General features: G+C 39.7%; 2 protein-coding genes across 2 annotated transcripts; both read right to left on the reverse strand.

The window, feature by feature from the left end:
• Window positions 1-119: 119 nt before the first annotated feature.
• On the reverse strand, window positions 120-10392 carry mfsd2al2 (major facilitator superfamily domain containing 2a-like 2). Its single transcript, XM_013910467.1, has 15 exons — window positions 10291-10392; window positions 9541-9660; window positions 9344-9468; window positions 9115-9247; window positions 7916-7994; window positions 7674-7825; window positions 5485-5575; window positions 4920-5041; window positions 4715-4798; window positions 4509-4592; window positions 4326-4438; window positions 3944-4087; window positions 3685-3852; window positions 263-341; window positions 120-146 (listed from the first exon to the last, which is right to left on the reverse strand). Exons 1-15 carry the CDS (start codon window positions 10390-10392, stop codon window positions 120-122), a joined length of 1623 nt encoding a protein of 540 aa, XP_013765921.1.
• A 1513-nt stretch (window positions 10393-11905) lies between these two features.
• On the reverse strand, window positions 11906-14909 carry fam110a (family with sequence similarity 110 member A). The gene is made up of 2 exons (XM_005731628.1): window positions 14798-14909; window positions 11906-13733 (listed from the first exon to the last, which is right to left on the reverse strand). The coding sequence occupies exon 2, from the start codon at window positions 13545-13547 to the stop codon at window positions 12267-12269; it is 1281 nt and encodes a 426-aa protein (XP_005731685.1). The 5' UTR covers window positions 13548-13733; window positions 14798-14909; the 3' UTR covers window positions 11906-12266.
• Window positions 14910-15030: the final 121 nt, after the last annotated feature.

The following is a 15030-nucleotide window of genomic DNA, read 5'->3' on the forward strand; positions in this document are numbered from 1 at the left end:
ACCTGTTAGAGGCAGACTCGCAATGATTCTCAGGAACATTTATGCCCAGTTTGGCCCATCCTGAGCACTGGTGAGGGCTTTGTTCATGACATCGAGGACTTACAATTAACCGATCTGCTTTATGCCTGCTGCCATTTCCAAAAGATCTGTTGGAAACATTTGAACAAACAGACTTGACTGAATTTTTTTTCTCCTGACTGTAACAGTGTGGTAAGTTCTCAAATTTTAATGTGTTTGAGTCATAATGTGATGTTGATGTGACTCCAGCGTGGGCCTGCTGCAGGATTGTTGGCAGCTCTGTGTTTTCTCTTCGCTCTGAAGATGATGATGTAACTTCTGAACTGGATAAAGAATAAAAAAATACAAAATAAATAATAAATGTATTATCGTTAATATCCATCTTTCATTTTAAAAGTGGTATGTTTAAGTCCTGCAAGGACTATTGTAAGGCTATCTGTTAAAGCATGTAGCAAATGATTCTATTCTGCTGCAGAGAATGATCTCCTTTGATTTACTTTTGCTCACTATGTTGAAGGTTTATGGAAAACTTTTTTGGAACAATGACATCTGGGCATACTCATGGAAAAAGAGCTGGAAGTAAATATGGAATAATGACTCCAGCAAGATGCCCATACACTTTAGAGGTGCTGTTGGGCACGCTTGGGTCAGATTACTTTGTGTTCCGTGGCTACTTTGTAACCAGTTAATGAACACAAGTTGCCTGACATTTTAATGAGCGATGTAATCCCTGCCGTTACAAAAACCATTTAAACAAATCTGATAAATAAAGATAATAATACCACACCTTATACTGCAGATGGGTGAACAAAATGTGTTCTTACAATGTAATCACATAATCTCCAACAATTTAACTAAATCTCATTTCACATCTTTCTAAATGTAATCCCGTTCAACTGTTTGTTAACACAACTCAACTCACATGGCAGATTTCTGTTGTTATTCATTCTAGTATGTTGTTGGCCACCTTTTTTCACTATTTTGTAGTTCAAGTTTTAAGCTTTAATCCACAAAAAAAACCAGACCTCCTTCACTCTTATTCTTTTATGTTCAAAATCCATATTGATCCAAGTCTGTGTGACAATGCTATTTACATTCAAAGAGTTTATAAATTTGCTTACACATTCTTTGATATTGTAGATGCTGACATATTGAGCAGCTGAAGTGAATAACTGAGAATTTACAATCTGTCTTGATAGTTTACTGAACTCTTCATCCATATAATAATAGCAAGCATGATGACGCTGTTAAAAAGATCATTTGTGGGTCAGTTGTATGTTTATAAATTTTACACTTATTGTGCAAAAATCTTTAGCTTTACTATTACTAAAGACTACTTAAAGAAATAATGAGAAAAGGTTCAGGCCATCTTGACAAAGGTGGTCATACCAAGCATAGTCTTTTGAGCTTGTTAGAGTTGTACAAATACCATATTGTACTTGCACATATTTCAATAATTCACTCTAGCTATTTCCAGTTCTCTAAGCAACATATAGAGAGTTCAACAATCCCTTGAATTAAATATTGAATTTGCCTATCCTTCTGGCCAATCCATATGGGCAGAGTCTCAATGCTTTATATTAAAATGAACTCTCTTTAGTGATTTCACTCAACAAAGTCAGTTTATTGCGTTATACTTTTTAAAATTACAATTATCCTTTGAGATTTTATCTTTTTGTGTTTTTCATAAATCCCAAACTTTTTTTTTTTGTTTGTTTGAAGCTTAGCATATCAGTTTCCCTGTTTCTGGTCTTTGTGCTATTCTGAGCACAGCGACTCCCTCTGTACCATCTCGTGCTCAGAGAGTAACCTGTTAAAAATCTTCTCAAGAAACTCTTTGGAAAATAACTTAACTTATGACTTATTAACACCAAGACTTGACTTGATCTTAAATCTGTGAGTGTGAACTTGCTGTGAACATGCTATAACAGACAACTATGAACTCAGTATTTAAGGTTTTACCTCAACCTTAATGGCTAAAAGTCTATTTTTCTCTCTTTTCTTTTTGATATCTCTTTTGCAGCTAAATTATTTCACGTTTCTAACTTTTTGCTGGGATTTCATTTTTTACTTTTAATTTTTTTAAATGTATTTGTTCATTATATTGTACATGAAGTGGCTGAAAATTATTTACATCTAAATATGTATATATGTAATGAGGTTGATCATGTGTCTGGCTAAACATTTATGATTTTATCAGCTATGTTTGGGTATCTAAGTTGATTGTTCTACTTGTCAAATATACGTCAGAAATAATATTGCCTGATGAAGAAAAAAGGGATCTTTCCAAGTTAAACTGTGTGGGAGTCTGTTTGCAATGCTGGATCTGTTTGTCCTTCTCCTACGCATCTGTCTTACAAAATAGATGTGCGAAGAGTCTTTTTTTCCTGAGATTTCTGCCATGAAATCAGTTAAGATGTTGTGATACAATGAGCTGAAACTAAAGCTTCAAAGGTTCATTAAAATGAGCAACTGTGAACTGTATATAAAAGCCAATGAAGAAGTGCCATAAGCATATGCAGTTGTACGGTGTGGTGTTGCTTGTTTCTTAAACAGTCACTCTTCACATCTGGTTTAAAAAACACCAAAAAACCCCACAAAACTAAACAGTGGTGGACTTCACAAACCAGCAGTTGATATCTCAGTGGTTTGGTCCATCTTGTATAACAAATTCCAGTATTGCAAACAACTTGAAACATCTCCAGTCATTTACTTGGGATGTTATTTAGAAGCATTACAATTAATTTAATTAAATAATCTTTAATTTTAATGGTCATCACAACATAAACAATGTCATGGTCTTGGGTTTTGAACCCAGAGGTTTCAGTTTGTGAACTTTGAATGTTTGCGTATTATTTTAATGTTCTATTTAGTTCTTAGTTTGTTCTTGTCCAAATTCTTGAGCCTTAGTTCCTTGTTTCAGCCGAGTTTTGCTATCAATATCCCTTTTAGGGTTTATTCTGTTTAGTCTTTGGTTATTTGTGTAGTTGCCCATTTGTGTCTCATTGTGTCAAGTTTGTCTCTGTTTAGTTACTTTGTGCTATGATTTCATAGTCATTTGACTTCGGTGTCGTGTTTTAGTTTAATTCTCTCATGTCTTGTTATTTTGATTTAGTTCAGCTGTGTCTTCCAGCTGTTTCCTCTCCTCCTCACCCCCTGTCTGTCTTCTTTGTCCCTTGTTACATTGACCTTCAGTGCTGTGTGTTATCCTGCTCTGTGTTCCTCGTGGTTTCTGTATATCTTGATCGTATTCCCTGGTTGGTGCTTTGTTATTTAGAATAGCCGACATTAAAGGCTCACTTTAGGATTGACCCCTGTGTACCCCGTGCATCTGGGTCTGCAATCTGCCTACTACACAGCTAATCCTGACAAATGTCAAATCACTAGTCAAACATGATTTTGCCCAACAATTACATTTTACATTTTAGAAAGATTTTTGTCCTCTGAAAGTTATATTTCTACCGCCATCTTTGCTGTTGTAGGGTTCTCCCATGATTTCAGTTTTACTCCTCTCTGTGTGTCTTGTGCATAGTGCTTCTGTTTATAGGCAATCTATGTGAGCAACTCTTTTAATGCTGTTGTTTTCACTTCTTAATTTGATGCTTTTTCTAATGATATAAATCTCCATTGTAGCTGTTTCAAAGATGACATGTCTGAGCCTCTTACTGGATTTGTTCCCGGAGCTGCAAGCTTTGCCTCTCGTTAATTGGGTAGAAGTGAAAAAACACCATCCCTATCAGCAAAAGTGTGATGGGAACTGGCGAGAACAGTACGATCAGAGCAGTCGCCACTCTGTCACCATGGTTACAAGCACCTGCTTCATAGCCCACAAACCTGCAGACGAGGAGAGCACATAATGTGACAGACCAAGTGATGTACCCACGTAACAAAACACAAGAAGTGAGTGGACTGGAGTCTGACTCACTGTAATGTCATGGTTGAGAGTCCAGCAGACAGCCCTCCTGTCAGTTTACTGCAGAAGGCATAGCAGGAAAAAAACAGAGGCTCTAGGTCCTTACAGGACGGGTGTCTCACAGCAAAGTCATCCACCACGTCTGGGAGCATTGACCTGCAGCACACACACAACAAGTTGACATATCACATGTCAAAACCACATGTCAGTTTTAATGGAGAGTTCTGGCTGGTCAGCAAAGCACATCGTTTCTGGAATAGTCATCACTGGCCAGGGTTGAGTACAGACTATGAATGATTCATGTGCACCGCATTCATCTCTGACACTGATTAGATCTGACAGGGGGCCTTGGAAAGGACCTCAAACTTTGTGTTCAGGCTGGGAGCTGACTCACCAGGGTAGCAGGAATATGGTTGCCACACTAAATCCCATCAGAATGCACATACTCAAGAAGACCAGCAGGTTACTGGGAACACAGGCAACTATAATCACTGCTGGGATGAAGAGCTGGGAGAGACAAAAACGAGGATTCAAGGTGTGGAACATTTCTTTTATCATCAAGTTTCAGAGGTCTTACCGACAATCCGATGAAAACGGTGGACTTTTTCCCAATTCTCAGAAGAATTATTTGCCACACAGGAACTGCTACAGAGGCAGAAACCTGTGGAAATGTTGACTGAATTTCTATTTTGAACTCAAATCATATCTAAACTGGCCAGAAAGCTACTGAACCATGCAGCAGAGCAGGGTGTGAAAGAGTCTGTTAAGTTAGCTGCACCTTACCAGTAAAACCAGCAGGAGGTGCTGGAACTGGGCTCCCAGCCCAGCAGCATGACTGCAAAACAGCGCAAAGTTACCCAAGGACATCTGAGATCAAAACAGATGGTAAGAAAAAAAAAAGGACAAATTGTTTCACATGTGACTTTGAAGTGAATAAAAACAGAATTAAGAAGGAGAAACCATATGCAGAAATGATTACAAGTTGAACCTGAAAGGCAAATGTACTAAACACAAAGCCCAGCACCAGCCTTTGGTAAGGAACGTGGCACGTGAGCATCTTCAGCGAGCTCAAATAGGAAGGTCGTACTTTATCTTCAGAGCAGCGAGAGGCTGGGAATATAACATATGAGAGAAAAGAGTGAAATATCAGACTCATGATTTTACTCTGTTTGTGGAGTAAAATCTTTGGCTAATTTTACATTTTGATTAAGTCCTCAGCTACACCTTTTCAATGCCATGCATATATCAAACTAAATTACTTTGACTCAGCATAATTATGTTTTCATTTAACAAAAAAATGTTCACTTCAGAGGTTCAAAGGTTTGGCTATACGTATAGTTTAAGCTTTGACAAATTTATTATTCTGTTCACAAACGGTGCCAAAGCAAAAGAAAATGAAAACATTTTTTTTGTCCTACCCGACAAATAAAGGTTTGAAATATTTATTACAAGATCCTCATGATAACATGATCGCCTCTGCAAAGCTGTTCAACAAGAACAAAAAAACCTTTTATTTATTGTGTTTGAACGCTGACTGTCTCTGAATGACTCACCCTGCTTCTCCTTCACCCCGAGGAACAAAATCAGGCTGCAGAGGAAAAACAAGGCACCCATGATCATAGCTGAGGTCAGGAAAGCCTTTTGCTGGGGGGCAAAATACACACATGAAATCATAACTTTTAAACAAAGCATGTTATTCTGCCTACAAAGTCTAGAGGCTTAAAAACAGAAGTTTTTCCACTGTAAATATTGTTTTATAGCATTATAAATAAACACAAAAAGCGCAATGGTGTTTCTACAGGGAGCACGTGAAATACACAAATCAGCTTGCGGCAGTAGATGTCGATCTCATTCGCATAAAATCCAAAAGAAAATGCAAACTACGTAAAGATATAGACTCACTGGCTTTTGTTAGGGACACCTGCTCAACGGCTTATTAATGCAAATAATCAGCTGGCATTTACATGGCAGAAACTCAGTATATTAAGGTATGTAGACACGATCAAGACGCCCTGCTGAAGTTAAAACTGAGCATCAGAATGGAGAAGAACAATGAATTTAAGTGACTCAAATATGTTATGGTTATTAGTGCCAGACAGGCTTGTCTGAGTATTTCAGAAACTGATTTGGATTTTTCCACACAATCATCTATAGGTTTTTCTGAAGAATTATCCAAAAAGAGAAAATATTCAGTTAGCAGCAGTTCTCCAGGTGAAATGACCTTGTTGATGTCAGAGGACAGGGAAAATGGCCAGACTGCTTTCACCTAACAGGAAGGCAACGGTAATTTAAGAAACCACTTGTTTCAACCAATGCGCAATAGCATCTCTGAACACACAGCATGTCGAATCATGAAACAGAAGACTTACATTTAAATTTAATTTAATCAATTTTCCAAAACTTACTCTAACCATTAATCAAGATGTCACTCGACATGTAATGGATTCAGTTATGAGGATTTGCAATGAAAGTGAGCACCCACAATGTGCCCATATATCTCCAAAATATGAGTAATGTGAGTTCACCTCAGACACACAGAAACCCCACAACAATGGTGTATACATCAAGCAAAGAGCAGTAAATTACAGGGTAACAAGATATCCCTGAAACTATGTGAGCACAAAAAGAAAAAAAGCTTCTGCTCTACTAATGAAATGTGAGTCCTATGAAAGGGTGAACAATTTTTATTTTACATTAAAGGGGACCTAATATGCTCATTTACAGCTATATATTTTATTCTATATATTTTATTTTATTCTTACTGAGCTAGACTGTATATACTGGATGGGTGTGGCCACCATGACACCATCAGCTGTTTTGCTAAGTCTCATTTTTGAAACCTCAAGCTGGGAGTTTCTTCTGTTGCTGATGCACATCTAACTGATACTGCGGGGGTTTTAGGTTAACGACTTATCAATCAAAAGTTCTGACATCCACACTGCTTCATGACTCTTTGGGACACTACCAAAAGCAATCATTTACAAAATTAGCATCACATTGTATTCGCTAAGCCTTAAAACTAGCAACTGAGATAGCTTTAAGGCTTTCCTAAGTAAATTCACCAGGAAAGAGTTTACTGATGTCACAGTTTGCCTTTTTTTTTTACATAGTTTTATAAAATCAAACTTTTTATATCTGGCAAGCGGCACCTTATGACAGAGTTGACATCAAATGGATGACACATCTGCTGTCATAAGCTGACAGTTGTCCACCTTTTTTTGTAACCTGGTACGTTGTGCTGCTGCTGGATTGGAGACACGAGTGTACGATTATTTCAGTGTTTACTGGTATTTCAGTGATAATCAGTACAGAAGCTCAGAGAGTTGCAGGTAATAAAGAGGATGACGCAACAGTTTGAAAAGATGAGACTTTGTGGAAAAAACTTTGCTTCCAGGTTAGCTTCTTCTCCTCCTATACCAACACCTATTGTTCAGGAATACCGTAGCACCGAGAATGCTACCTGCGCCATAACGGCAATCGTGAAAGGAGGTGGCTGTGTGATGATGACATAATCAGATTGGCTAGTTTGTAAAGATGGGTCAGCAAATGGGTGGGGCTTCCTCAGTGACATCACACAGAGCTAAAAGTAGAAAAAACTGGTGTAGATAAAACAGTTGGTGTCTAGATCAATCTGAAGCCTGAACGTGCTTTTATATATGCTTGGCCATGTTTAATATGAAAATCCAAATATAACAGGGAATAAAGAAGAGTGTATTTGCCGCCCCCCCTGAGAGTAGCATACCGTCTGTTGAAAGGAAGCAGTCTGTGGTGAAGACGTGCTTTGAGGTGTTTCATGGTCCTGGCAGGCCTCCTGCTTCTCTGTATTGTACACAGCCACAACTTGTCCCTGAATTACTGATGCCAGCAGCATTGCCACCATCTCCACACTCATTCCTGGCCAAATACGTAAAGGAACTCAAAACACTTTTCATTTAGTTTGGGGTCTGATGAGGTTTCTGAATGTAAATGAGTCAATATTCTTACTGTAGGCTGTGGCAGAGTCCCTGTCTCTCTGATCTCCTCCCAGAAACATATTCAGTGATAGGTAGGGGACGTTGTAGCACTGTTGACAGGAAGAAAAATGTGATGCCAAATGACACTTCACCATTGGTGTGAAACTCAGTAGCCATGGTGACATTGCTTGGAGCAAAAATAACAGTAGGATCAGAGTACTATGAATTTCAGTCACCAGAAAGATGACCAAAGAGCTAACAAGCGTTCTGAGCTAAAATTCAGAATTCTCTTTTAGTTTTTTGGCCCTTTGGTTTCTGATTCCTTGTTCTTAAGTTCTCTTTATTTCTCAGGGTGTGATTTCTGTTTATTCATTAATTCCTATCGTTCCTTGGTTTAGGTTTTATTGTCACACATTCAGTAGAATTCTTTTCTCTCAGTTCCTGTCTGATGTTCGTGTTAGCTGCATTTTGTTTCTGTTGAATTGTTCCTCCATTTATTTATTTTTTGCTGTTAAATTCACCAGTGTGCGATGTTTCACATTTGACTGACAGTCACTTCCTCTTTTGCTTTTTAGTCATTGTCTCCTGGTGTCTAGTTTTGCTTCCTCTTGGTCACTGTCCTCGAGTAAGTTCAGCTGTCTCTAGTTCCCCCAGGGGTCTCCACTTTCCTCTGTGTATTCAAAGCCTCTGTTAGCTGGTGTCCGTTATCAGAGCGTCCGTGTTGCCTGCCTGTTATCCCACCTAATGTTTATCTTGCTTGAGCTGCTAAGCGCTAACAAGAGGACTCTTTAATTAGCTAGTCCAAATGTCTTTTCAAACTTTATGCCGTCCAACGTATCTGTGTGCGATTTAAAAAAGGGTATTGTATCTTGTCAGACTGTGCCATGTTGTCTGAGTCGGCCCAAATAAAAACAACAAAAAAAACAAAAAAATTATGTCTCATTTGACTAAATTCCTGTTACCCCGACGCCTTCCTCCTCGTCTTTCTTGCCTCTTTTGCCTGCATATCTGGTGGGAGGGACTAAGATGTGAGAAGAGGAATCCAGGATGTGCAATATCAAAAATGAGAAGGGGGAAAGGCGTGGTATCATGACCTCACTAACCATACAGTCTATGCTATAGGTGTTCTTTTTATGTAGGATCTTGATTTTCAAACAACAAGCTGAACTTTTACCTATGAAATGTACTGGAAATGAAAGTGATTGTGCCTGCGAACATCCAACAACTTACAGTCATGAGGGACTCGAATAGGCAAGCCGCTGTGAGGAACCACAACACGCTGACAGTCTCAGACATCGAGCCTCGTGGCACAAACCACAGAAGCAGATAGGACAAGATGCCAAATGGAGTGGAAATAACCATCCTGTGAGATAAAGATTGATGGCTCTGCTGAGCACAGTGCTGCACCAGGAATCTAAATTCAAAGTGAAATGCGTGTTAAATGTGTGGCTCAACCAACCATGGAGTGAGTTTGCCAATGGGCGTCCAGTTACTGCGGCTCACAAGATATCCAACCAGAGGGTCAGTCACAGCATCCCAGGCCCGACTCACAAATAAAATCATGGAAACATAGAAGGCCTCCATCTGTGATATTTTACCCACTTAAAATTAGAAGCAGTATAGAACATTATATTGTGGAAAGTACTGAACTTTTACCTTTACAACATCCAGAAGGAAAATTTGCAAGGAAATACCAATAGCTACTGAAGTAATCAGATGTGGGACCCCACCCACAGCATAACACAGCTTGCAGGCCAGAGGAATACCACCTGAGTCCTGTGAAAACCAGAGAGAGGATGGAGGAAAATCCTGAATGTGGTTAGTTCAAATAGTTCATTTGGCTCATGTACAGTCTCTCCTCCACGGAGGGAGTGTCAAACAAAACTAAAATAAATTCAGAAATATCAGTTGTCTTATTTTCAGTTATTAATTAGATTATAATCCATGTAACGTAACAAAAGCACTATTTAACAAGGGTGCTAGTTTGTTACATTTTTGACTCATGCAAGGGTTAATTTTTTTTTTATGAAAACAAGAATATTTTGAAGCACCTTTTGTAATTTTTTTGTGTTTTCTTGTATCCGTGTTTGTTTTATTTTTCTTCAATTTCTTAAAAATGTTGTTGAAAAAAATAAAAATATAGTAGGAAACACAAAGTTTACTTTGACACCGGTGTTGAAAGTAATACAGTAGCTAGCTGCCACTGAGTTCAAGTGAAAGCTTGTTTGAGAGGACAAAACTAACATATTTAATTGAGAACAAGCTTCTGCAGCAAACATTAAATCATAATATTCAAGGGAAAATTGTAATGCTATCACTATTACAGATAATTTAAAAAAAAGAAGAAAGAAATGAAAGGTTTGAATGTGAATGTAAACTCTACGAATAAAGAGAAACGGTCCTTACCCCCTGCTGATCTTTCCTGCACGGGTTCCTGTTTGTGTTTTGCTTGAATAAAATCCTTTTAAATGTCTGGAAGTGCTCTGAAAAACTCTTAAGGCAATTCATTGTTAACATTTGAGTATCACTGGACATGTAACGCTGTCCCTGCACACACAGGTGAATGCCACCCGTTTGAAACCAGATTCTGGTTCAACAACTCTTTTGTGTTTTGAAGAGGGGTATTCTTATTCAGTACAGCTGCTCAGACTTAACAATAAATGAGGTGGCTCAACAGCAAAGCATAAGAACTACCAGTGCTGCAGATCTGTTTGAAACTTCAAACTTGTGGAACATATTTTAAAAATATTAAAATTAAAATGACAGAACTGTATTTCCACAGCTGCAGTGAGAGTTTCTCTGACTCTGGAAAAAGGCCACCGCTTTCACCACATTGTCAGTAACTGCAGTATACTTCTGTACTGATGTGCTGTATTGGAGTGAGGTAGTGTGGGTGGCTGTGACCTCTTGTGGAGCTTCAGTGAAATGCAGGTAAGATTGTAAATATGGGTATCAACGTAAAAGCCATATTTACAATCTTAGTCAGGTCAGGTGGTTTATATCACTGGAAAAGAAATTTACCACAATAAGGCAAAATTTCAAACTAATTCTCATCATTTTTTATTTATTTTTTCATTAGTTTGAGTTAGTAAGCCAACATTTTGAGATAATAATAAGAAATTTTGAGATTACAACCCCCAAATTTGACTTGTCAAAATATGTTTTACAATAGTGGAAACAAATGTCTATATTGGTCTGCACCAAATGTGGTTATTGTTATTGATTCCTCCACAGAGATGAGTCCTAACATTTGTCTCGGTTCAGTGGAAAATCAGCAAATATAATTTTTTCTTCTTCCAGTACTAGTCAGAGTTCTTCAGATCTTTCTTGTGAAAATTTGTTTTGGCAACTGAAAGAAACATTTTTTTTTTTTTTTACCATCCATAAGTCAAAGTTTGGGGTTTTGATGTCACAATTTTGATTCACTAAACTTGGGAGAAAATAAGTAGAAATTGAGAAAACACCCTTAAATTATGAATTATGATGTCAAAATTTTAAATAACCTGAATTTTTTTTTGATTTATTCATGGCAGAAAAAAAGAGGTTTCAGTGGTGGAAACAAGCTTCAAGCCAAAACCAAAGCTTGCCGCAGAACAGACACAAATGTGAAATAATCTCAGGACAGAAATCAATACCACTCATGTATTGGTGCAGAGTAATGACATTTTTGTAGAAGATAGTTTTTAATGCCTTTTGTTTATTCACACAACTGCGAATTCTACATATCAAAATACCTTTGGGTAGGAATTGCTTTGAAATCAGAGATGGAAGATTCAAACCTTTTAAACTGAAGACTGAAGGGCTTTTGCATCAGAGGAGTTTTCAGAGGTGGTGGACAACCATGCCAAGGGTCTGCTAAATGGTTGTCTGCCAAGGGAGGGCAATACTAGTGTTAGAAGCCAACTGTGCACCAATTGTTTGAAATCTCACTTTTTTCCATTAAATTATTGTTCATACATCACCTGCAGATGTGTATCTGCATTGTATTCTCTACATAACAGGGAGAACCAAACAACTTTCATGCAGCATTTTCTCTTTAATGGCAGCCATTTACAGCACAAAGTGATTTTTTTAAATGAAAATGTCACATCTTTGCCAGACAGCCTGGCTGTGACACACAAAAGTAATACAGCATTGAAAAGTCAAAATAGCACAAGAAAAACCTTCAGAACAAAGATTGTGGCTCACATTTTCTAAGTATGGTGAAAAAGAAGAGATATAACAAACTCACTATACTTTCCCATTAATAAACACTCTTCAGTGTAATAACAGGTTAGTAATGGAGCTCCATCAGTCAATGTCTTATCCAAGTTAGTTCTTAAAAAATATTAAAGTTGGCATTTTTATTTTTAATACAAAGCTTATAAATGACTTGAACCAGCCTATAAATTGGTGCTCTTTGTCGAGTTGTCCTTTGCCTGCTTGATTCCATAGAGCCACTTGATCACTCGTGCATTTCTCTCAATGACAGAAACACCGTAGGAAACACGATTTGCAGCTTTGCCAGCCTCCTCCTCCTCCTCTTCATCCTCGTCTTCTCTGCCAGAGGCCGCGCACTCGGACCCTGGAGCGCTCGCGCTGCGAAAACGAGCCATGGAAACAATGTCAGAGCTAGAACCAGTCAGCTCCTGCACATCTGCCGGGTCCAAGCCGCACAGGTTGAAGAAGCGCTCCAGCTCTGTCCCAGCTCGGGAGTACCTGTCGCTCATGTCCGACTTAGACCGGGTTAGAGAAGGGCGTTTCCTGGAGCTGGTGGAAGACAAACGGGTAATTGCTGGGGAAGGAGGAGGTATAACAGGGTAGCTTGGTGTAGGTGTGGCAGGAACTGGGGTCTCGGCTGGAGAAGTAGAAGAGGTATCAGGTTTTGACTGAGCAATAACAGGTTTCAGAGGAGAATGACCTGGTGTTGTTCTAGGGAGAAAGAGATGCAGGTTTGAAGCAGTTGGGCCGGGTCGAAACTGAGACTGTAGAGATATTGGCTGAAGGGGCTGTCGAATTAACTGAGGTCGTCTGCCTGCTGTCCTCACAGGGCTGGCCTGAGGCATGACATCCACTCTCCGTACCGTCGCTGCAGCTGGAGGCCCAGGAGAGCTCGTGCTCTCTACGTTGGCAGGGTCAGATGCTTTTAATCTTACTTTAGCTGCAACTAACCTATCAGGACGTGGAGGCGGACACGGCTTCTCCTTTTTCTGCTGTGCCCCTGCAGGAGTGGGACGGGGAAAATTGTGTACAGCTGCAGCACAGTAAGGAGGTTTACTGTCGTTTGGCTTTGCAGTTGCACCGGACCGTGGCGCTTCATTCACTCCACTGATGAGGTTACTCAGGTGCTCCATGTCCAGCTGTAATCCTTCCTGCTTTGTCTTTGCTGGGTCTGCAGTCTTTCTGGTGGGCCACAGGGCAGAGCTGGGGCTGAGTAGAGGCTTACGCACTTCAGGAGGCCTGACTGGCTGCTGCTTGGTAAGAGCTACCTGACTCTTGACATATTTAGCCTTGTCTGCCTCCAGCCTTTCCACAGCACTCTGCTTTGGTCTGCTCGCAGCTTTTTGGTACTTCTGGTAGAAATCTAGCCCCACTGGCCCCTTGGGTCGCAAGCGTGGGGGTGTAGGAGCAACAGCAGTCTTTGTTGGTTGCCTCACGGAGTGTTGAAGCGTTTCCACAGGCATTTTGTGGCCAGGCAGTCGTACCTTGTCCACTTCCCGAGCCACCTTGGAATTCAATCTGTTTAGTCCTCACTGTTATCCTCTGTTTATGTGGCCGTATGGTTCTCTCATGATCACCTTAATGGCATATTTGAAGTGACACAACCTCGGCAAGTCACCTGATCTCTAGCTCCTTGACATTTGGACTTCCTGCGAAAAAAACAGTGTCAGTCAAATGAGAAGAAAAGCAGCTTAACAAAATAAAAGACCAGTGAATAGAAAACATTTACCTTCAAACACAAGCAGAAACTTGTGTGGAGCTACAAAACTTCACAAAGACTCTACAACCACAAACCCTCCCACTTATTTCAAACTGCAGCCAATCGCTCTCCTGAAGCCCCATGCTTCTAACAAGTTCATTGGCTGCCATCTCAGAGAGATCCGAACAATTACTCGCAGTCATCCATCTCTCCGCAGACAAACACACAATAAAACCTCATTTTCAGTCAGTAGAAAGGCTGTGAAAAGAGTGATACAAGTGTGTGTGTGTGAGGGGTGATGGGGAGGTGGATCAGGACAGCTGTCAACAAGCTATTGTCTGGAGGGAATACAGAGCAGATCACACACACCAACAGCTGCTAGGGGAACAATGACTCTTCATCTTTAAATATAGCAGCCTGTTGCCAACTACAAGCTTCTGTGGAGTAATTAATGTTGAGAAAAAAAAGAAAGAAAGAAGGAGCCTACTATTTTAAGTCCATAAATAGTGAAGGTCAGACTTCTTCTGTGCATACTTAAGATCCTGTAGGTGCATATGGACTATGCTGCTTGAACAGTCTGCATCCAACAGTCAAATTCTCTACATATTTGCCATTCCAGCCTAAGCCGGGCTAAACTCCTGCTGACATAGTTATGAAAGTTTTAGTAGAGCTCCAGGCTTAACTGTTTTTATGTCTCCAGTTCCCCCCAAAATGATCCTCAATTTTTCTACAGTATCTCATTAAAACAACCGGCCGGCTTACAAACACAATGGGAATTTCAGGAGTTTAGTCAGACAAGCAGAATTAGATCCTCTAATTTGATGTTTCCGAGTCAAGTGCTGGCACGTTCGTCTGACAAAGGGAGTGAAGCAGGAAGCCAAGCACAGACACCCGGGAAGGGCAGGTAAACAAAATGGCTTACACACTAGTCTTGCCCTGCCAAACTCACACCCAGCCTTTCTGAAGGTACAAGTTAGTAAAGAAAGCTTTTCTTTCTATCAAGAGGAAACTCACCTTCACAGGTTGCCTTGAGTTCCTCAGTCTCACCTGGGTTTCTCCTTCGTGTGTTCGTGTATTTCAAATCACACAGGACAAACCTGTTTGACAACTCATGTGTGCTGCTCCTGAGCCCACCCCCTTCTTTTGATTTGTCCAATCAGTCTCTTACAAGGAAAAACACAGGCTTGCTTTTTTTGGTCATGTGACCCTATCATTGTCATCTGCTCTCAAAAAAGTGATAAGCACAG

This window comes from Pundamilia nyererei, unplaced genomic scaffold (genome assembly GCF_000239375.1).
Source record: "Pundamilia nyererei isolate P.nyererei 1_Seehausen unplaced genomic scaffold, PunNye1.0 scaffold00044, whole genome shotgun sequence".
In the NCBI taxonomy this organism is placed as follows: Eukaryota; Metazoa; Chordata; class Actinopteri; order Cichliformes; family Cichlidae; genus Pundamilia; species Pundamilia nyererei.

Coding starts and splice junctions, on each gene's coding strand:
- mfsd2al2 (XM_013910467.1), bottom strand. CDS start 10,392: ATGAATTGCCTTAAGAGTTTTTCAGAGCACTTCCAGACATTTAAAAGG. Junction 9,469..9,540: donor TCCTTCTGGATGTTGTAAAG/GTAAAAGTTCAG, acceptor AAAATATCACAG/ATGGAGGCCTTCTATGTTTC. Junction 7,995..9,114: donor TATTCGAGTCCCTCATGACT/GTAAGTTGTTGG, acceptor TCCTGTCAACAG/TGCTACAACGTCCCCTACCT.
- fam110a (XM_005731628.1), bottom strand. CDS start 13,547: ATGCCTGTGGAAACGCTTCAACACTCCGTGAGGCAACCAACAAAGACT.